The sequence below is a fragment of the Saimiri boliviensis genome, chromosome 11, assembly GCF_048565385.1.
Source record: "Saimiri boliviensis isolate mSaiBol1 chromosome 11, mSaiBol1.pri, whole genome shotgun sequence".
NCBI lineage: Eukaryota > Metazoa > Chordata > Mammalia > Primates > Cebidae > Saimiri > Saimiri boliviensis.
Window position 1 is genome coordinate 41,932,718 of NC_133459.1, and position 23,158 is coordinate 41,955,875.

General features: G+C 49.9%; 1 protein-coding gene across 3 annotated transcripts in view; it reads left to right on the forward strand.

The window, feature by feature from the left end:
* CFAP57 (cilia and flagella associated protein 57) overlaps window positions 1–23,158 on the forward strand; it is a 79,885-nt gene that overhangs the window by 43,757 nt on the left and 12,970 nt on the right. For 2 of the 3 annotated variants that reach the window (XM_039473798.2, XM_039473799.2), the window contains exons 17-22: window positions 1,170–1,328; window positions 4,372–4,515; window positions 10,143–10,259; window positions 11,902–12,036; window positions 12,117–12,260; window positions 20,314–20,446. In XM_039473798.2, coding sequence (XP_039329732.1) covers window positions 1,170–1,328; window positions 4,372–4,515; window positions 10,143–10,259; window positions 11,902–12,036; window positions 12,117–12,260; window positions 20,314–20,446 — 832 coding nt within the window. Of the gene's footprint in view, window positions 1–1,169; window positions 1,329–4,371; window positions 4,516–10,142; window positions 10,260–11,901; window positions 12,037–12,116; window positions 12,261–12,851; window positions 13,495–20,313; window positions 20,447–23,158 lie in introns of those variants that run through there. The other variant, XM_074380665.1, reaches the window with a different exon arrangement.

The window sequence follows — 23,158 nt, forward strand, 5'->3', positions numbered from 1 at the left end:
AGCTGCACGGGCTTCTCCTTTCCACAGGATGTTGGGGTCCCCGTGTGCAGATAGAGGCTTTCTAGTTTTCACTTACTGGCTAGTAGGATTCAGTCGGTGTTTTCAGAGCTAACCCTCAGATGGAAGTAGAAGTGGAGACAAGGTCTGGGGATGAGACAGATGAAGTCTTAGCCTGGAGGCATCCTTGGGCTCCTGCTCAGCGCCAGGGGTGGGAGAGGGAATGGGAGTGTAGGATGCTTAGTTTACAAAGTGGGGAAGATGTTTCTAGTTCACTCATTGTCACAGGTGAGGAAGGACTCAACTCAGTTTCCTCAAAACATTTAGCCCTGGAGAACCCAAGTTCAAAGCAAGCTCAAGTTCTTCCTATTAGAAAGCACACCAGCCGGGCGCGGTGGCTCGAGCCTGTAATCCCAGCACTTTGGGAGGCCGTGGCGGGTGGATCACGAGGTCAAGAGATTGAGACCATCCCGGTCAACATGGTGAAACCCTGTCTCTACTAAAAATACAAAAAATTAGCTGGGCATGGTGGCACGTGCCTGTAATCCCAGCTACTCAGGAGGCTGAGGCAGGAGAATTGCCTGAACCCAGGAGGCGGAGGTTGCGGTGAGCCGAGATCACGCCATTGCACTCCAGCCTGGGTAACAAGAGCGAAACTCCGTCTCAAAAACAAAACAAAACAAAACAAAACAAAACAAAACAAAACAAAAAAAACACCAGTAAACCCAGGGGACAATCGGTCTTCACTTCTGACTCATGGCTAAGATGGCTCCTCAGTTAGGCCCGCTTTCTGTGACCTTGATGCAGTGTGGATCCCAGCCTTTCCAGATCAGTGTGGTCATGGGAGTCTCTGGTCCACTTGGCACACTGGTCTCTGGAGCCTCCTGTGTGGACAGTCAGTCTTCTCATGTGGGGAATGTGCCCGGATGTTATGGGACAGGATACTACATCATCCATTTGGCCTGGGAATTTCCTGAACTGTCCCAAGTTCTCCAAATATTCACTCCTAAAAGCCCAGAAATGTCGAGTGCTAAGAGTTTTCCATTCATAGAAAGTGGGGCGGTTGAGCTCGCAGTTGGCCAGCGGTGGGGAGCCCCTCACACGAGAGAGTGGGAGGAATGGAGATGAGTCCTGACGTTAGTGGCCTTTGTGGCTGCTGTTCGCTTTTCTAGTTCAGCAGCCTACAGAAGGAGATTGAAGAACGGACCAACGACATCGAGACCCTGAAAGGAGAGCAGGTGAAGCTGCAAGGAGTCATTAAGTCTCTGGAAAAGGACATCCAAGGCTTCAAGCGAGAGATCCAGGAAAGAGATGAGACTATTCAAGACAAGGTGACAGCCCTCCTTCTGTCCTCCCTCAGCTACGGCCAGATGGGCTAAGCTCAGGGGAGAGAGGGTCCCTGGCTTCTCAGGATGTATTGCTTTAACTTGATGGGGGAACCAGCGGTCAGTGAAGTGCCTATTGTGTGCTTGGCTGTCAACACATCACGTTTATTTCCGCCAACAACCCAGTGGGCCTGAGCAACCTAGTGTTATGGCTGGGAAGCTGAGCTCCAGGAGGTTGGGTATCTCGCCCAGGGTCACACGCTTTAATAGGTGAACCTGGAGTCAGCTGACTCCACTGCTCCAGGCATCTTCGGAGATACTTCCTGAGGGACTGGGGGCAGCTCGCCTGCCAGACTGCCTACATGGTCCCCCCATTGCAGAGGGACTCTCCTGGGGTTGGCTCTGTCCAGGAGGCTGCTTCCAGTTTTTGGGATGCCTTTCTTGCAAAACACTCAGACAACAGAAACATCACATTCTGTGGGGCAGACACCTCAATACGCAGCATTTAGTATCATCCTCCTGGGGACATACAGATTCTATGCCCTCTTCTCCATCCCCTCTGCCACTACGGCCTGAGGCAGGCAGAATTCTCCGGGGACCGAGGATGCAGGCTTCAGTGTTTGGGAACCAGGTCCAGCCCAGGTTCTGTTGACTGGCCATTGCACCTTGAGCAACTTCTCTCAGCCTTCATTTTCTCACCTGTAAAATGGGGACAATTGGCCAGGCACGGTGGCTCACGCCTATAATCCCAGCACTTTGGGAGGCCAAGGCGGGCAGATCACGAGGTCACGAGTTTGAGACCAGCCCGGCCAACATAGTGAAACGCCATCTCTACTAAAAATACAAAAATTAGCTCTGCGGGGTGGTGCACATCCGTAATCCCGGCTACTCAGGTGGCTGAGGTAGGAGAATCACTTGAACCTGGGAAGCAGAGGTTGCAGTGAACTGAGATCATTGCACTCCAGCCTGGGTGACAGCAAGACTCTATCTCAAAAAAAAAAAAAAAAAAAATGGGGATGATAACCATCTCAAGGGGTCTTAAAAGGATTACATGGGATCATGCCTGGATGTCATTTCTGCATGAGAGTGAAGCAAGGCCATTAGATTGCTGAGAAGGCTGCTGCCCGCAAGCACATTTCTTCTCGAATGTACGTATCCGGGAGGATCCAAAGGCCTGTTCAGATTCTCAAAGGGGGTTTTGACAAGAAAGGGATGAGGGCCTCCTCGCCTGGAAAATGGCAGCAGCCCTCTAAGCGATCCAATGGCCTTGCTTCGCACCTCGTGGCACCATGCACTGGCAGGGTACAGGTGTAGTGCTGCGACTGTCCTGCCCAAAGCCCTTCCAGCTGCCGTTGCCACAGCAGGGGTCGGCACGCTCTTGCTGTAAAGACCTAGGTGGTAAATACTTTTGGCTTTGCAGGCCATGTGGTCTCTGCCTCAACAAATCAACACCACTGCCGTAGTGTGAAACCACCCCCAAACAACATGAATGAATGGACTTGGCTGTGTTCCAGGAAAGCTTTCCAGAAATAGACGGCAGGCCCAATGTGGCCCACGGGCTATAATTTGCCAACCCCTGGCCTATGAGATAAATTCTGAACTTGTTCCTCCAACACGAAGATCCTCACTTTCCTCCTTTATTTCCGCAGCCTGGCCTCTCACTTCACCCATGAACCACCATGTGGCTCTCAAACCAGTCATTCTCGGCAGCCTCGATTGATACTTGCCTTCTGTGCTTTCCTCTTTGACAATATTTATCACATTTTAGGCTTAGATTTGCTTCTGTATCTTCTTTCCCAGCCAGTGTTTTCTTTTAAGGGCAAGGGACTGTGTTATATTTATATTTGGAAACTCAATACTTGGCAAAAGATGTTCATTCAGTGAATGTTTGATGGATGGAGATACTCATGTTCCAATTACTATCCCCATGCAACAAATTACCTTAAAACTTAGTGACTGAGGCCAGGTGCAGTGGCTCATGCCTGTAATCCCAGCACTTTGGGAGGCCAAGGCAGGGTGGAAAACTTGAAGTCAGAAGTTCAAGACCAGCCTGGCCAACATGGTGAAACCCCGTCTCTACTAAAAATATAAAAATTAGTCAGGAGTGGTAGCACATGCCTGTAATCCCAGCTACTCAGGAGGCTGAGGCAGGAGAATTGCTTGAACTTCAGAGGCAGAGGTTGCAGTGAGCCAAGATTCCACCACTGCACTCCAGGCTGGGTGACAGAGTGAGACCCTGTCTCAAAAAAAAAAAGAAAAGAAAAGAAAAGAAAAACTTAGTCATTGAAAATAACTATTTTATTCTGCTTACAGGTCCTACAGGCCTGGAATCTGGACAGGGTACAACAGGGTGGCTTATCTCTGCCCCCGATATCTGGGGCCTCAGCTGGGAATACTGGGGGTGACTCAAAACAGTTGGAGGATAGAAGATCAACATCCAATGTGGCTTCTTCAGTCATGTCTGGCACCTTGGCAGGATGTCTGGGAGGCTCGGCTCAGCTGGGTCTTTTGATCAGAGCCCCTAATGTGCCCACCAGCCTGGATGTCTCTCTTACATAGCAGATGGCCTCCCCCAGAGCAGGCATCCCAAGAGAGCCAGATAAAAGCTGCGTGGCCTTTTTTGACCTAGCCTTGGAAGCCACACAGCCTCCCTTCTGCTGCAGTATTTGGGTTATGAGCAAGTCGCAAGTTCAGGCAGATGCAAGGGAAGGGAATTGGCTTCTATCTCCTGATGGAGAAGGAGCAAGGTCAGGCTGCAGAAGAGCTGGAGTGTGGGGCGGGAGATGCTGTGGGGGCCATCGTTGGAACATACAGTTGTTCACAACCTAATATGAATGAGTGAGTGAGTGAATGAATGAAAGTCCTGGCACAGAAGCTAAGGAGTCTGTGCGGCGGCCCCGTGGGGAGAGTGCCAGCCTCTGTACTGACGGGAGGAGAGGAGTCTGCTGGGTGACCTCTTCAACCACAGCCTTGATGCTCTTTGCCCTAAAGGGCTGCAGTATACCAGAGCCTTATAGTATCTCTCACTTTTCTCTCATCTCATCCCCAGGAGAAACGAATTTATGATCTGAAAAAGAAAAATCAAGAACTAGGGAAATTCAAGTTTGTGCTTGACTACAAAATAAAAGAGCTGAAGAAGCAAATAGAACCTCGGGAGAATGAGATCAGGGTGATGAAGGAACAGATTCAGGAGGTGAGATGCCATTTCCAACATTCTGCCCTCTCAGACCCTCTGTCTCTTCTTCCGTGATAGGCTAGCTGGCCTCAGGGACTAAGAGGAAACTCTCCTCACAGTCCTCTCCGCGCCCAAGGTGTGTGCAGCCTCCAGTCCTCAGGGGTGCAACAGGGAAGACTGTGGCCCAGCTGCTGGCTCAGTTGTCCAAAAGCAAATCGCTTGGGAGTTCACTTGCCACAGGACCTGGGGATGGGCTGTGCCATGGTGTGCAGCGGGTCTGTGCCCTCCTGAGGGAGATGCGGCTATTGGGCATTTGGCCACCAGAGGGCAGTATTTACTCAGCCAACAGGCTATCCTGCCAGCAAGCATATTTCTTCTCAAACTGGAAATGCTGGCTGCCACCCTGGGTGAGGCCATGGTGTTTGGACTTCGTCTGATAAGGAATGAGAAGTCCTCAGAGGCTCTTGAGCAGAAGAGTGGCATGATTAAGAATACGTTCTGGGAAGCAAACAGGATGAAGGTAGAGAGGCGAGATTAGAAGCAAGATCAACTGGACAAGGGTTTCTGAGAGTCCTGTGAGGTCCCCCACCATTCCCTGCAACATCTGTTTCCCCGTCAGCCTCCCCTGCTGGGCAGCAAGCGGCCGACAGGGGAGTCCCTGTTGACCTAAAACCGAATTACTGATTTTTCTCTCCCCGTTCCTCTAATTTTCCATTTCTCAGTTAGTGGTCCATGATCCATCCAGTTACTTAATGCAGGAATGTACGAGTCTTTCTTGATTCTTCACTTCTCTTAACTCCTGTATCCCAATCATCACCAACATCTATCTGATCAGTTTCCAAAAGATATCTCACATCCAGCCCTCCTTTCCTGCTGCTGCTATCATCCTGGTCCAAGCAGCCACCATCTCTTATCCGGACTAAACTCCAGCCTCCAGTCTGGTCTCCACATAGAGGCCTGAGTGAACTCCCCAGTGGGGTCCCATTCCACCTACAATAAAATCCAAATTCCCAATCAGGCCCACAGGGTCCTGCGTGATCCAGCCTCTCCCTGCCTCTCCCTGCTCCATCCCACTGGCTTTCTGACAGTACCCAGAAGTCACGCTTTTCCATCTCAGGGCCTCTGCAGTGCTGCTGCCTCTGCCTGGAAGGTTCTTCCCCAGATGGCCACATGGCTGGCTTCTTTGCATCTTTCAGGTCTCAGCCTATATGCCACTTCTTCAAGGAAGCCTTCCCTGACCACCTAGTTAAAATAGGCTTCTGCTCCCCCTCCATCTTCTCTCATTGTTTGTGCTGAGCTAGGATAACAGATACAAGGGTGTCAGAGAGCACTGATGACCCAGCTAGAACCGGATGTGCAAGAGCCATGGTGGTGCCTGTCTGCCCAAGGACACTTTTGCTCTGGTAAACCCAGTAAAGAAGCCAGGTGGAGATCAGTTCAGGGCCAGGGAGCCCAGGGAGGGCGTGTCCTTGTGACAGTGACTTTTTCTGTGGTTCTAAGATGAGAAGAGCCAGGGGAAAAGTCGTTATCAGGCCACTTCTGGGCAGCCCTGTGCAAATACCCATACCCGATGTGTGTCCTCTATAAGGTGGTTCTGCATAGCTGCCAACACTGCCCTCTTAGCTTATGTGCCCCCAGCTGACCACAGACCTGCCTCCGTGGGGCCTCCTGCCATTCTTGAGTGACTTCAGGGCCCCCAAATGGCAGCTGTCAGTCATTTGGGGTGCTATAACAAAACGCCATAGAAGGGGTAACTTATAGCCAACAGAAATGTATTGCTGAAGGTACTGGAGGCTGGGAAGTCTAGGGCCGAGGCTCCGGCGGATTTGGCGTCCAGGCCGCCTCCTCATAGATGGCACCTGCGGTGTGACCTCATGTGATGGAAAGGCAAAAGTGGGCACACAAGCTCCCTCCAGCCTCTCGTGCAAGGGCACAAATCCCATTTGTGAGGGCTCTGCCCTCGTGACCTGATCACCTCCCAAAGACCTGACTTCCTAATCCCATACTTTGGGGGTTAGGTTTCAGCCTAGGAATTTGGGGTCAGGGGCACCAACGTTCAGACCATAGCAGCCTGAGAAGATGAGAGGAAGAGCAGAGGCCCCACCTACCTGGAGGGCCAGCACACCACAGGCCCCTGCACACCACAGGCCCCTGGAAATCGGCCCCATGTCTCCTCATTTGACACATTTGTCAGCCGGATTTCAGGTCAGGTCCATTGTTTGCTAATGGTCAGCTTAGGTCCCCCACCAACACACCTGGGGGCACCATTCACCTTCTCTGGCAGTAACGGGCCACCCATGGCCTTGCTGCTCGGCAGGGAGTACACTTGCACCTCAGGAGTGATTCTAGCAGGGCCCCTCCTACCTCCCGCTGCGGCTGCCAGTTGCTGTCAGGGATATCTGGGCCTGGGTGCTTCCGGGAGCCTCTGACCTTGGGGCTTCTCTCCGGGGGTCAAAGATACCTTTGGTGCATGCACTGTGGATCTCATAAAGATCCTTCTCTCCCGGGAAGGAAGCCTCAAGCCCTCAGCTCAGCTGTAGAGCTAAAACCTCTTGTGATGCTTCCCGATTCAGGTATCTCCCCTCACCTACTTTTTCCAACTTTGATGGTTCAAGGGTCCCTTTGCCCTGCCTGAGGGAGGGGTTTCCCGAGCCCTGCCATTTTAGTTCACGCTCATTTAGGTACTCACCTAGGGCAGGCTTTCTCAGGCTCAGCACTGTTACTATTTGAGATCGGTAACTGTCGTCGCGGGCCTGCGCTGTGTTGTAGGGTGTTCAGCAGCATCCCGGGTCTCCACCCACTAGAGCCCAGTAGCACCCCCTGCCCGAGGTGTTACAACCAAAAAATGCCTTCAGACCTTGCCAGATTTCCCCGGGCAGGTGGTGGGGGAGGGGCAAAATGCCTTCTACCCTCCTGCCTGAGCCCCACGGAGAATCTCTGAGTGTGATGAAAAACACTTGGAAAAGTAGATGGAATTTCCGCACTGGGAAAGAGATGCTTGTTGCCACATAATGGGCTAGGCTTCCGGGTGTTCAGCCAGCTAGTCACATCTGACACACTTCCCAATGTTTCCATAAACAGATTATTTTTATTCTCACGGTAGTATGAGTCTTTGCTGGGGGGGAAAAAATGAGCAGAAGTAAATGATATACTCCTGTATGCCCTCCGTGCTAACCTCATCTGTCAGTGCTGGCCTGAGATTTAGAGAATGAGGACTCAGACATGACCTTTGGGAGCCCCACAAACAGAAGCCCCTTTCTCTCTTCCAGCTGCCATTGCCTTGGCCTAGGACACCATCGTCTGTCTCCTGGGCCACAGGGGCAGCCTCCTGACTGGGCTGCCTGACCCCGTCTTGCTCTTTCCAGAAGCACCTCCGCGTCAGACCCTCTGAGATGCAAATTACCTCATTCGGCTCCTGGCCACGCCTTCAGCGGCTCTCTGGCTCTCTGAGCTTTCATGATAAAGGCAAACTTCTCACCGCTTGAGCCTCTGCCATGGTTCCTGCCTGACCTCGCTCAGCCAGCCTCACCCGTCCCTCCCGTCCCCCCGCCTGCAGAGATGCGCCAGTCTGCCCGTGCCTCTGGTCCTCCCTGTGCAGGCTGTTCTCTCTTCCTGGACTTCTCTTTCCCCTTTTGTCCGCTACTGCTTATTCTCCCTCCTGAATCCAGCGGGCACATTCCTTCTTTGGGTGCTGCCTGCTCACCTCCTCTATGTACACGCAGTGCTTTCTGCCTTGAGTGCAGTGTTTATCCTGCTCCACCTTAACTTCTGACTGACTTCTTTCTTATCCCTGCAGGTGGAAGGCCTCTTGAAGGCAGAAACTACCTCTTCACCAGCTTTCTATCCCTGAAACTACCTCTTCGTCAGCTTTCCATCCCTAAGTCTACAGCAAGCTGGGCGGCCCTTTCTAATGGGCACATTCTTTAGCTGTGCAAATACCCAGATTCGATGTGTGACCTCTGCAGGGTGGTTCTACGTAACTGTGCTAACACCGCCTTCTTATCTTATCATTCCTCTTCCAGAAGCAGGTTGTCCCAGGCTCTTCTCACATCCCTCACTGTTGCTCTCTGTGCACACACTTGCCCTTCATTCATTTGTTCATTCATCAAATATTTGAGTGCCACCTTTATGCCAGACTTTGGGTCAAAGGGCTCTTGTGTCTATACAAAATGCTTCCCATAATGAGGAAAACATTCTTCTAAAAGCTGCCCCTTTGTGTCTAGAACATGGATATGGTTCGTTAGGGCCTCCTGGTACCCCCCCTAGAAGGTTGCCAAGAGCCTTGAAATTTGACCAAACGGCCTGGGATAGACTTGGCAGGGGGTTTACTCTATCCAGCCATGAAGGAACCCAGTGAACCATCCCATTCTCCTAAAACGGTCAGAAAACCTCCCTATTAACAGAAGCACTAGTGTCCACCAGATTTAGTCCATAAGTCAAACATCACTTCTTTGCTTTGGGCAGGAATTAGGTCAACGAAAGCTTATGCATGGCTAGTCTCATTCTAATTGGACACTCCAGTGATCGTTCCCATGACTTCGGTTAATATAAATGCAACAGTGAATTTTTAAAAAAAATCTTTCAGGCTAGGCGCAGTGGCTCACGCCCATAATCCCAGCAATTTGGGAAGCCGAGGTGGGCAGATCACTTGAGGTTAGGAGTTCGAGACCAGCCTGGGCAACATGGTGAAACTTCATCTCTACTAAAATTACAAAAAAAAAAAAAAAAAAAAATAGTTGGGCGTGGTAGCAGGTGCCCGTAATCCCAGCTACTCAGGAGGCTGAGGCTGGAGGATTGCTTGAACCCAGGAGGCGGAGGTTGCAGCGAGCCAAGATCAAGATCACGCCATGGCACTCCAGCCTGGACAACAGAGTGAGACTCTGTCTAAAAAAAAATTTTTTCAGAAGCGTATGATGGTTTTTTATTTTTCCTGTGAAGACAGGACAGTACTTTTTAAGACCTTTCAACAGAATCATGAGGCTGAGGCTCCTTCTCAGCTTCCCCTTTGCTGTTTTATGCCTTGCATGGGTGGTGCCCACATGTCGGTCACGCCAAAATTTCTGCTTTAGAATGACCCGTGGCCCCAGAGGGTCGAGATTCACTCACACAGCCTCACAAAGTGGGTGAGGAAGGTGCTTCTCGGGGGAACTCTGCGTCAGGTTAGAGTTGAGGTTCCAGTACTTGGGTGTCACCAATTTATAAGGAATTCAGGGAAATAAAGTAATCGGCATGGCTGAAGGAAAGGGAAAGTGACTCAGAGGGAAACCTTCCCAGCCTGGCCTTGGAGGCACGTGATGCTGGTCTGGCCTCTCAGTCAAGGGGTGGGGAGCTGTTACAAAAGCAAGTAGAAGAAAGGTTTTGATCCAGGGGACGCAGAAGGGTATGAGAAAAGAGACGCCTGGGAGTCGGGCAGCATCCCCATGGGAAGAGTACGGTTCTCAGCCGGGCGCAGTGGCTCAAGCCTGTAATCCCAGCACTTTGGGAGGGCGAGGCGGGTGGATCACGAGGTCGAGAGATCGAGACCATCCTGGTCAACATGGTGAAACCCCGTCTCTACTAAAAGAAAAAAAATATAAAAAAAGAGTACGGTTCTCAGATACAGTTTTCATTCTCCTTCTTCCTGACTCTTCCCTTGTTCGCTACAGATGGAAGCTGAACTGGAGCATTTCCATAAGCAGAACACTCAACTGGAGCTGAACATCACAGAGTTGTGGCAGAAACTGAGAGCCACCGATCAGGAGATGCGCAGAGAGAGACAGAAGGTATGAGGGTTTCAGAGTCTGGCAGTTCTTGGATTCGGGATCTGGCACCTGTCTGCAATGGGCAGCTGGCTTCCAAGAGACAGAGCCAGCCCACTGCAAGGATCTGTTTCCCATTTTAACTCACATTCTTTGCTTGCTCCCAGCCCTGCCTGATTTCAGGCCCCTGTAGATTTACATCATTGAGCCCATCTGAGACTATAAAATGACTTTGGGTAAGTGATCAAGGAGGTGGGAAGCCAGCGTGGTAGGAATATTTGTAGCATTTAGCTTCTTTGGCGGAGGAAAGTACGTGCTCAGAGAGGCAATTTGTCGTCACTGGCTTAAGGCTTTGATGACCAAAAAATTGCTGAGGCCTGGGGAACCTCAAAGATCATCGATTCCCGTTTCTCTATGTTATAAATAAGAAAAATTAGGCCCACAAAATTGGGAGGTCAAGAAACTTCGCCCAGCAGCCACAACTAGGTAGTGCACACAGAGCTGAGAATGGGATCTAGGTTTTCTGGACACGGGCCAGGACACGGTTGTGCCCTCCCCTAGCAGAGGCCACGCCCTTATTTTTATTGAATAGGATTGGAACTTTCCGGCCAGGCACAGTGGCTCACGCCTGTAATCCCAGCACTTTGGGAGGCCGAGGCAGGTGGATCACGAGGTCAGGAGTTGGAGACCAGGCTGGCCAACATAGTGAAACCCTGTCTCTCCTAAAAATACAAAAATTAGCCGTGCATGATGGCACTCACCTGTAGTCCTAGCTACTTGGGAAGCAGAGGCAGGAGAATTGCTTGAACCAAGGAGACGGAGGTTGCAGTGAGCCGAGATTGTGCCACTGCGCTCCAGCCTGGGCGACAGAGCGAGACTCTGTCTAAAAGATTGGGACTTTCCCTCCTCTGCAGTAAGCATTAATTAACTTTGTAGTAGGTAACACTGGCAGCTTGCAGGGCCACAAACATGAAGTGATACAGAGCCTGCCCTTTCCCTGCTGAAGAGGCCGATCGGGGATTTGTGGCATGTGCATAATAGTCGTATCAAGAGGGAGAAAATGACAGAATGTGTAGAAAGGGCCATGGGGGAAAGGAGAAAGGAGAGACTTTCTCCAGATCAGGGTTGGGGAAGAGACAGGCAAAAGCGTGATGAAGATGAAGAGGGGACGCTAGCCAAGTGTGAGGATGAACCAGCCTGCCCACTCACGGCAGCCATCGGGAAGGGTATGCCCTGGGTGAGCTAATGGGGGGGACGTGGAAGCCCGGGCCAGGGATCTTCGAGAGAGAAATGATGCCATTCACCTTGGCTCTCAAGGGTTATGGGTGGCCATGTGAGCCTCCTTTCATCGTTTAAGGCCTGTGGTCCTGAAAGGAATCCAGAGCCAATAAAGGAGCCCTATGTGGCCTCTTGAGGATGAAGCCCCATGAAGGCTGTTGAGGCCGGTGCCCAGCCAAAGGCAGGTACATAAGACTTTTAGTGTCTCCACCTGTTGGCCGTGTGCCCGTCTAGGTCTCTCTGCCCAGTGCGGCCCCTGGCAGTCAGCTGTAAGTCCCAGATGAAGTGTCTCTTTTCCCTTTCTGGGCCATTAGCCTCTGCCTGCAGCCCCCGCCCCTCCACCTGGCAGGTACCCCACAGCACCAGAAGGAAATGTCTCTGATTGCAGGAGCGGGACTTGGAAGCGCTGGTCAAGAGGTTTAAGACAGACCTCCACAACTGCGTGGCCTATATTCAGGAGCCGCGGCTGCTGAAGGAGAAGGTCCGAGGTCTCTTTGAGAAGTACGTGCAGCGAGCAGACATGGTGAGCTCAGCCTCCCCTTCTGCCACGCCCTGCCCTCCCGGGGTCTCCTTTCCCTCGCTGACAGTCTCCTGGCCTGTCAGGTGGAGATCGCAGGGCTGAACACGGACCTGCAGCAGGAGTACTCCCGGCAGCGGGAGCACCTGGAGAGGAACCTGGCCACTCTCAAGAAGAAGGTGGTCAAGGAGGGCGAGCTGCACCGCGCTGACTACGTCCGCATCATGCAGGTACCTGTGCGCTCCCTCCGCCCAGGGTCCCAGATGAGAGATCCCATCAAGGGTCCCTCTGGGACCACCTGTCTTCAGGGCTCCCCAGGAATCTGGGGACCCAGTAGCTCCCCCTAGTCTTATTTTGACTCCTCTCCTCTGACCTCCCAGAGCTCATCCTCGCCGTGACTGTGGCTGAGAGCTCACCTAGGAGGTTTGCTAGGCACTTCCATGCTGCACCCCGCCCTCTGCCCCACCAATGCCCACCTCCCTTCCCCTGGCACCCCGTTCCTTTTTTCTACCCCACCTTTATCCAGAGCACACACGTGTCCTGCCTCCCTCCTCTCGTAGACCCTCATCCATATCATCTCAGCTCTCCTGAGCACTCTCCCTTCTCTCCTCCATTCCCAGCTCTCATTTCGCCCGACTTGGTTTTGCCCCTTTTTATTCTGCTACTGGTATCTCGTGGCCCCGCCTCGCTTCGTCTGATGTTTCTGGTGCCTCAGGTCCCTACCATTCTCTCTTGGGTCCCAAGTTAGCCACACCCTCCCAGAGCTGGCCTCACTCTGGTTTAACACACGCCTCACACCCACCTCCCTGGATCCTTCACAGGCTGTTCAGAGCACCTGACCCCATTACTGCCACCTCCACCCTGGCACGTTATCAGGACTGCCAGTCGGGATTCTTCTGCCAGATTTCTGTTTGGGTATCAGTATTGTCTGAGGCAATTAATGTGAATTAGTATCAAAAGGGAACATCAGAATCGCATTTATAAAGCACGTACCTTTTTATGTTCACATTTCTTTAATGCTGTAATTAAAATACTGGAATGAGAACAGGTTGCAGTTAGATTGAAACAAACCAGTTCCCACCTTGGCCAGTTCATGCACAGCTGGGCAGAGCACACTGATTCAGGCCAGACCCAGGCATGGCTGATCTCATGCCATCTTACCACCATTCCCCGCTGAAAAGCAGCCTGGTCCCTCTACCCATCGCCCTACTCCTGGGCCACGAAAGTCATCGGAGGCCCAGAGATAGAAGTGCTTCCAGCTGATGGAGCCCCGAGACACGAGCAGCCACACACTGAGCCGCTGCTGAGGGCCCGGAGTGCAGCAAGCAGGAAGGGGAACCAGGGTGACGGCAGGAGCAGTTGTCAGACGCTGACGTCGCTGAGCCCCCTCTGTCCTGTCACCAGAGCACAGGCCTGAGGGGCCCCACACAGACTGGGTCCCTCTCTCCATGCCAAGCAGCCGAAGCGAACATCGGTGTAGGAGGAGGAAGACCACAGGCTAGCCAGAGGGTGCGAGTGTCAGCATGAGGCTGCTGGGCGGGCTTCCTATCTTGTTCTTCTTCACCATACCCTGGAGGATGCTGAGCCAGCATGGGTGGAAAGCAGAGGAGACCCAAGCGGGGCTCCTGCCAGCCCTGCCACTCCGAGATGGCTGGCAGAGGGAGCCATCAAGTGAAGTCCCTGGAAGAATGTTTTCTCCAGCAGTACTGTCATCTATGCGCGGGGGAGTCCCGTGGATCCAAATAAGTAACTCCAGCAACTGCAGGGAGCCCTTGGGGCCCAGGGCAAGGGGATGTTCGGGTGGCAGGGGTGCAGGTCTCCGGGCCCCACCCCTTCAACCAGAAAGAGACTGCTTGCTGATAACAGTGGGGCTCTTTTTATTGGCAAAAGTTTGGAAGATTTTTTAAAAACAAGTTTTCAAAACCACTATGCTGACCCTGGTTTACCTTGGCACTTTTCTGCCAGGAGACCTTGGGTAAACTGCCTGACTGAAGGAGCCACCCTCCCTGTCTGTAAAATAGGGAAGAAAACACCAACTTGAAGTAGGAGGTGTTCCTGCAAGATCGAATGGGATAACTATATAAGGCACTAGGCACTGGCCTGTTACAGAGTAAGTGCTCAAAAAGCGGTTTCCATCCTCGTCGTCCAAGCAAAGGACCTATTCAAGAACCAAGGTAGAAAGCCGTGGGAGAGCCTAGGAGCCTGTCACCGGATGGGCCACAGGTGCCTATGGACTGCAGGTGGCGGGGGTGGAGGGTGGATGGCATAACCGATTCCAGACCCTCAGCTGGTGGCCTTGGTGTGTGCTGGTCAGGAGCTGGCCGGACCTCGTCTTCGGGTTGCCAGAGCCCTGGCACTTCAATCCAAAAAAGCTGAGGAAGGCCGTGGCAAACATGGCCTCTTAGAGTAACCCATTCGAAAATAACAGAAAATGAGGTCACTGTCTCATTTGTATATTCAGACGGGAGCTCAGCCTCCCCACTCCATTCCTCAGCGCACTGGCAGATATGAAAATAAGAGTTGCTATGAGATACAAACATCTAGGACACACGTTTTATTCATTCAGTACACATTTTTTGAGGGCTTCTTGTGCAGCAAGCTCTGTGTCAGTCACGGAGGATTCCAAGATGAATGTGATAGTGTTCCCGTGCTCAAGGAGTTCATCATTGGGAACCTGGACCAGGTACAAATCACTACCACCCAGTTCACTGTACGCCGTGTGTGGGCTCATCCTGGAAAGGGGGTCAGTGATGCCTTCAGGACTTATGGAAGGTTTCTGAGGGCAAGGGACATTTGAGCTGGACCTTGAAGGGTGGGTAAAGGGTCATCATGGAACAAGTGGGGGAAGAGCCTTCCAGGCCAAGGGAACAACCTGAGAAAAAGCAGAGAAGAGTGAGGCTTGTGGGGTGCCTGGAGACCCCGGAGTCCAAGAGAAGAGAGTCCAGGTGGAGAAGTACCCACAGAAATGGTTGGTGGCTGAGGGTCACGTTGAAAAGGGCCTCCATGTCATGCCAAAAAGTACAGTTTGTCCTGTAAACAGGCTCCACCCGAGGTATCTTAGATAGGGGTATCTTGGTTTTGAAAAGACAAAACACTCCATTGGCAGGGTGGGAAGACTGGTGGGGAAAGAGGCAGGTGGCAGAAAACTCCATTAGGAAATGACTGTCATGTTAAGGGTGATGAGAAGGACTTGGAAAAGGGAAAGCTCTGGTGTCCAAAGGCATTTCAGAGTAGAAACGACAACTAAAAATGTCAGGTTAGACATGGGAGGGAGGTTGGAAGAACGGAGAAGGATTCCAGGATGGCTCATTTGTGCAGTTAGGCAGATGGTGAGCCCACTAACTGTGGGTTCCAGAAAGATGTCACTGATGCAAGGATTCCAAGTCCATGGAAATAAATCTGTTGCCTGCTTTTTCCAGGCTGTGAGGTGCTGCCATATTCTAAAGGTATCAACTCAGGCCATGCCATTAGGGGGCGCTGTAGCCATTCCCTCCCCTTCTCTGCTCAGTACGGAGGTCGGAAACACCTGCCAGGCTCATCAGTCTGTTCCAAAGGCTAAAGGCAGTCCTGCACCGCGCGGCAGAGCCCCTTTGCTTAAAAAGCTTTTTCCATAAACAGCCTCACATCCCCCAAGACTTGGCACCTTGGTGTACCCCAGGTCAGAGTTCCTCTACAGCTGAGTAGACCTAGGTGAGAGCCTGGAGGATTGGAGGGGCTTTTGGAGGCCAGTTTGATCAGGGAGAGATCAGGAAGAGAAGGTTCAGCAAACCCATTGCCTTCACATTTTTAATTCACAAAGCCACCCAAAGCATTTTAATTCAGTTGATCTCAGTGTGGCCTCGGGACCCCTCAGAACACCGGCCATCCCAGAAAACATTTTGCAGGGAGCCCAACACTTACTGGGAGTGCCCTTCGCCATCATACTGTGTGAGGTGTTGGAATGGAGGTGATGTAAATGTGAGGGGGGAAAGCAGTAGCCATGGAGGAACGGGAGCACTCTGGATGGAGGCACAGCGGGGTTCAGACCCCAGCTCTACCACTGAGGTATGGCCTCAGTTTCCTCACGAGGCTGGTGTAAGAGTGAACTGAGGGACTGTGTGTACGCTGTTTGACACACTGCAGTGATCCAGTCAACCCTTGCTCTTGTGTTACTCTTATCACCGTTATCATCAAACTCTTGCTGCCTTAGGCTCTGCTTGCTGCCTCCAGGCTCCAGGCCTGGAACACTCTTCTCCTCTGCCTCCCCTGGGAGCCCTCCTCACACTGGGTGGGCCCCTGCTTCAGTCTCTCGTGGCAGCAGCTCTGCACTGAAACTGAGCGGGACCTCACGTCTGGCACGATGAGCAGTGTAAGCTTTTGGGAACTGGTTCTTAGATGACTTTTCTTAAGTGAGTAAGTGAACGAATGAATGAACAGAACAAGAGAGTCAGGCTGCACTGAGTGGTGGGCCTCAATCATACTCCAGCAAGGATCAATCCCTGGAGACCCGTTTAGGTGAGGGAGCATCATGAGGCTGTCAGAGGTTGGCAGGGGGGTGCTGGGAACCAGAAATCCCAATCACGTGACAGGGCTGTAGAGGGTGGAGGGGTAGGGAGAAGCCAGGGCAGGGCTCCACTTGGGCAGGCCTTTACAGCAGAACAGGGGAGAGCACTGAGAGCTGGGGACAGACCAGCAAGAAGCATGAACAGCAGAATCAGCTCAGACGCAAAATCAACAGGACTCAGTGACAGAATGAATGGAGATGACCAAAAAGAGGAAGCAACTAAAGATGCAAACTGAGAGAACTCGAACTGTGCTTTCAGTTTCTAGTGCTTGTTCTGATGCTTATTGATGCATTATTTAATGAGGATCGGGAGAAGTGAAGCTTAGCGAAGCCTAATGAAAGGAGAAGTGGAGAGACACCTCGAGTGAGCAAGCCTGCCCCTGTGGCTCTAAGATCCCCGCTCCCTTCTTTTCTTTCACTGGCCCTTACCCCTTGGTTTGTAACTTCCTTATTAGTAAGAATCTCACCTTATTCGATTTGGCATCCACTGCATTAGTTATTCATTTGCTCATCCATTTCACAGATGTTTATTGAGCACCTCTAACATGCAAGGCAGGGTCCAAGGTCTATAACCCGATAAATATGTATTGATCATGTCATGATATAAAGACTGCAAAGAGAAGGTCCATGGGAGGATCTAGCAGTTTTATCAGGCAGCATCTGGAAGGGGAATGTGGGAAATCCATCACTGTTATGAGAAAATGTGGGACTGTAATGTCCCCCATCTTTCCTCCCAAACTGGGGAGCCTGAAGAATGTCAAGTCCAGCTTGATGAGCGGATGAGTTTATATAGGTCTTCTGTGTGGGGCAGTCCTGGGCAGCAGCGGGACAGCTGTAGAGATCTGCATTGCCTCACATCTCTAAGCTGCTTTTAAGCTAGTTTCCTGGCTCTTTGCCTAGGGTGTATTTGCCATGGGGCTGTTTTCCTCGGTAGGTTTTCAGTTATCTTTCAGGATGTTTGGGTTATCAGGGACACCTGCCCCTCAGCTGGGCACTATGGTCTTGGCTAACTGCCTGGCCTTGAGGGTTAAGACAGTGAACATACACCCTTAAGTAACCTGGTGGGGGACCCATCACACTGTGATCACCAAGGCATGGGTTGGCTAAAAGGGTCAAACATTCGATGGCGAGAACATCTGACTCATAGAAACACAAGTACAAATGCTAACATGGAGAATGAGGGGTTGACAGTGAGGACTGGGCATTTCATCCAAGAGAGAGAATTTCACTGCTATCAAGGAATACCTGAGGCTGGCTGATTTATAAGGAAAAGAGGTTTATTTGGCTGACAGTTCTGCAGGCTGTATAGGAAGCAGGGCGCCAGCATGGCTCCTGGTCAAGAACTCAGAAAGCTTTTACTCATGATGAAAGGTGAAAGAGGAACAGACACGTCACGTGGTGAGAGGGGGAGCGGGAGAGGGGAAGGTGCCAGGTTCTTTTAAAGCAACTAGTTCCTGCATTAAGGAATAGAGCAAGCACTCACTCGTTACTGCGAGGATGGCACCAAGCCCTTTATGAGGGAATCTGTTCCCGTGACCCAAATGCCTCCCTCTAGACCCCACCTCCAACACTGGGGATCAGTTTTGAGCATGAGATTTTGAGGAGACAAACATCCAAACTGTATTGTAATGAATACTGAAATTAAGTAAATATACTGGAAGTCTAAAGGTATCGATCTGTGCTTTAGATGAAGTATCTCTGGGGGGAAAGAATCTGTTGCAGTGTCTCTAGCTCAACCCCTGCTCCCTCTTGGGCTCCACAGGTACCTCCCCACAGCAGAGAACTGTTAGTCACAGAGCAGGGAGAACAGTGCTTAAGACCATCCTGTTCAAGGTCAGGCGTGGTGGCTCATGCCTATAATCCAGCAATTTGGGAGGCCAAGGCGGGCGAATCACAAGGTCAGGGGTTCAAGACCAGCCTGGCCAGCATGGTGAAACTCTGACTCTACTAAAAATACAAAAAAATAGCTGGGCATGGTGGCAGGCACCTGTAATCCCAGCTACTCGGAAGGCTGAGGCAGGAGAATCACTTGAACCTGGGAGGCAGAGACTGCAGTGAGCCTGGATCACACCATTGCACTCCAGCCTGGACAACAGTGTGAGACTCCATCTCAAAAGAAAAAAAAAAAAAAAAAAAAAGACCATCCTGTTCTCTGGGCTCAGACTCCACAGCTACCACTCCTGAGATGATGTCCCAAGTAGAAGCACAGTTTGTCCCTGGCACAGGTCCATTGTGTGTAGATTTAGCCTGCAGTTGCCTTTTCTAGCATGCAGACCATCAAGGGCTTTGCAACTGAAAGTGTGGTCTGGCCTGCAGACCCGCAGCAGCATTTCTTGGGAGTCCAGTGCAGGATTTCAGGGCCCATTCCAGACCTATGAGTCAGGGTGGCAGCTAACAAGGTGCTTAGGTGATGTATTTGTATGGTCATACACAAGGCACTCCTGTAGACAGGCCGACTGCTGTGGCTGTGGGCTCTATGAGCAAAGTGGCCAGTCTCTTTGGGCCCTTAGGGACGGGGCTCCTCCCTGGGGTACTTGTGCTGGGTATGAAATGGAAGGCAGAGATTTGAGGTGTGGGGAAAGAGGAGAGAAGAGAATCTGTGGATCCTGCACCACCAGACCTCCAGCAGCCTCATCCTCACTGCTGTTGACTCCCCTCCTCACTCTGCATTCCAGTGATGCAGGACTGCTGCGGTCTCCCCCATCCCCATCAGCTGTGTCATATTCTGTGCCTTTGCTCCTGCTGTTCTAGTTGTCTAGGACACCCTTTACCCTCTCCTTGGTGACTCCTTCAAGCCTCAGCCCAGGGGTCAATTCCTAGGAATCTACCCTGGTCATTCAGGCAGAACTAAGCATCTTTCCTCCAGGCCCTATCCTCCATCGCAGCAAGGTGGCCACCACACTAAACTGTGCCCACACCCCTCACTAAACTGTCAACTCCTCAAGAGCAGAAGCTAAGATCTACTCTCTATACCCTAGGATCAACACAGTGTCTCCATAATACTGGATGACTACCTTATAGGTACTCAAAAAACATTTATTAGATGGATGGTTGAATGGATGGATGGATGGGCATTTTATTTGTCAAACACAAATAAAAGAAGTGAGTTTGCAGTGGATGCAGCAGATATTAATTATCCATTTACTTTTCTGTTGTACTCATTAAACAGCAGCATGCTGAGAGCAGACCATGTCCTATTTCTGTTTGCATCCCTTGGACTTACCAGATAGCCTATAAATGTGGGTTCAGCAAATGAATGAAAAATGAGTAAAATATAGCACAGTGCTTATGAGCTCTGGAGCCACACTGTTGGGGTTGTAATCCTGGCTCTGTCACTTGCTAGCTATGTAACTGAGCAAGTTGCATACCTCTCTCTGTGCCTCACTTTTCTCCTCTGTAAAATTGTGATTGTAATAACAACCCAGCCATAGGGTTATTTTGATGCATTTAAACTCATATAAAAAGTGCTTAGAAAAGCATTGTGGTTGCTGTTGACGTTGCAACAAGCATGGATGGAGGGGAATGGTGCTGAGTCCACCTGTAGGTAAGTTAGCTGGTTCCTTAAGAGGCTGAACAATAGGCTGGAATAAAGGCTGAGGCCCCAATAGAGGATCCGGAGTTCTGGATACAGACCTAACTGCCCATTCCCCACCTACTCAGCCCAAGGAGGGCATGTGCTATGCCCACTAACCACTCATCCATCCACTCCATGCTCCCTCTCTCTTCCGTCTTTTCTGCAGGAAAATGTCTCTCTGATCACGGAAATTAATGAGCTCCGCAGGGAGCTGAAGTTCACTCGGTCCCAAGTCTATGACCTTGAAGCAGCTCTGAAACTGACCAAGAAAGTCCGACCACAAGAAGTTTCAGAGACAGGTAATGTCACCAGTGTCCAGGGGAGATGGGCACTGGGATTAAGGGATGGATGGCAGCCACAGGCAGGTCTCCCTTTGGCTTACTTCTGTATCAGGTCACATCCACATATGGACTTCTGGGATCCTCTCTAGGCCACATGCCTACCATCTGAGGAATCTGTGAGGGCTTTCCCACATTCAAACACACACAGGTCCACAGTTTCCTGGCTGCCACCCTTGAGGTTAGCTACGGTTCAGAATGTAGAATCTTTCAGACTATAGAAAGTGAATACTATATAACATTCCCAGAGGGGTCTGGGGCAGTGCCCTGAAATCAAGCATTTTAGTATTTCTGTAGTGACATATGAATATTCACACTAAGCTTCCTGAATTTAAAAAAGCATTCCATTTTTAGATCTTCTTGCATTTTGGAATACTGAATAAGGGATTGTGAACCTGTACAATTAAAATGAAGACAAAAAGAAAGATGAGAAGCTATTTAAAGGGAGAGGGGAAATAATTACATAAATATTAAATGAGTCAGTTACTGCAATTATATCCTAAAGTTCCTCTGAATTTCTTTGATGGCCAAGGCAAAAAGAGAAACAAAAAAAATACGATAGTTTATATCATTCTCATTTTATGGCAAAAGGGAGCTTTTTCTCTGGAGAAACAAATGTTTCCCTGACAATAAGTTCTCTGAGAAACTTACCACATGGATCCTTAGGAAAGGAATGTGGCGTTAACAATGGGCAGGCTTTAATTATAGATGCAGGCTTTCAGGCCACAAAGAAGCATTTTTTAAGTATCCACTTGTTATCTGGACAATCAGTGAAAACCAAGAGATTAAGGCATCTCTATGGCAAATTAAGCCAACATGGTTCAAATTTTTGTTTTCTGCTGGTTTACATTCAGGAATAAAGATGAGAGGCTTGAACTGAAACATCCCATAGCTGTGGATTGGGTGTCTGAAGTGTCAGTTGTCACTTGCACTGTGGCCACATGAGACTATGATGGGGTAAGGTGGCTGAGAGGTACACAGGAAGCTTGTACTATTTTTGCAACTTCTCGTTAGTCTTCAACTATATAACTACATATATTTAATTACAAACTTAAATACATATGTAAGAATATATATATATAATTTAGTTGTCTTGTGCATTTTTGGCTAGGGTTGAAGTTGAGGTAAGAGTAAACCCTGAGTAGTACTTGAAATGGCAAAATAAGACCTAGAGTTGACGGGAGAGCACAGCGTGTGTCTTAAAGACTGAGATAACTTGACTTCTCAGAGGTGAAACCATCTTCTCTTGAAAATTAAGCACAGATGTGAACAATTCCAAAACTTCTCTTTAAAAATGTTTCAGGCCAGGCACTGTGGCTCACCCCTGTAATCCCAGCCCTTTGGGAAGCCAAGGCAAGCAGAACACTTGTGCCCAGGAGTTCAAGACCAGCGTGGGCAACATGGTGAAACCCCATCTCTACAAAAAATAGCTGTAGTCCCAGCTACTTGGGAGGCTGAGGTGGGAGGATTTTAGAATAAAACTGATGACCTGAGCCTGGGAAGTCAAGGCTGCTGCAAGCCATGATCACTTCACTGCACTCTAGTCTGGAAGACAGAGCAAGACCCTGTCTTAAAAACAAAAAAAAAAAGTTTTAAATAGGTCCAGGTATCCTAACAAATATTCAGTTGAGACCTCCTCAGGATGCCATATGATATAGCCAGATACTTCATATTACTATCATGGAGATTTCCAGATATACACAAAAATTGAGAGAGAAGTTTAATGAATTCCTGTGACCCCAGTCCCCAACTTCAACAAATATCAACTCCTGTCACTTGTGTTTCATCAGTATATCCTGATCCCCACCCAGAAGCCAAAGTGGGGAACCTAGAAGAAATCTAATGTATCCCACAAAACCCTCAAAAGGCTCAGGAATGATCAGGAGCAGTTATTTCTGTAGGTGGAAGTAAAGGTAGGGCTGAAAACAGAAAAAAATCTGTTTAAGAAGCTGTTAGATCCACCTACTATCCAACACAGTGGCTAAAAACAGACCCGCATCAAGTCCATCATCTTGAAATTTCAGAGCACCAGGGTATAAGGAAAAAATAATGCTCCAGACTTCCAAAGGAGTTAAGGAAAGTTTTTATACAAAGGATCAAAAATCACAATTATAGGATACAAAATCAACACACACAAAAAAGTTGCAACTTTTATGTAACCACGTACTATCCAAAAAGGAAATTAAGAAAACAATTGCATTGGCCAGGCATGGTGGCTCACGCCTGTAATCTAAGCACTTTGGAGGCCAAGGTGGGTGGATCACCTGAGGTTGGGAGTTCAAGACCAGCCTGAGCAACATGGTGAAATCCTGTCTTGATATAAAAAGAAAATAATAATAATAATAAAAAAGAAAACAATTGCATTTACAATTACATCAAAAACAATAAAATACTTGGAAATAAACTTAACTGAAAAGGCAAAAGACTGAAAACTACAAAACATTGCTGAAAGAAAAGTAAATACCAATTAGTGGACTGGAAGACTTATTAATATGTCAATACTACCCAAAGCGATCTGCAGATTCATCGCAATCCCTATAAAAAACCTCAATGGCTTTTTTGCAAAAACAGAAAAATCCATTGTAAAATTCATATGGAATCTCAAGGTACCTTGAATAGCAAAAACAATCTTGAAAAAGAACAAGATTGGAGGTCTCATACTTTCTGATTTCA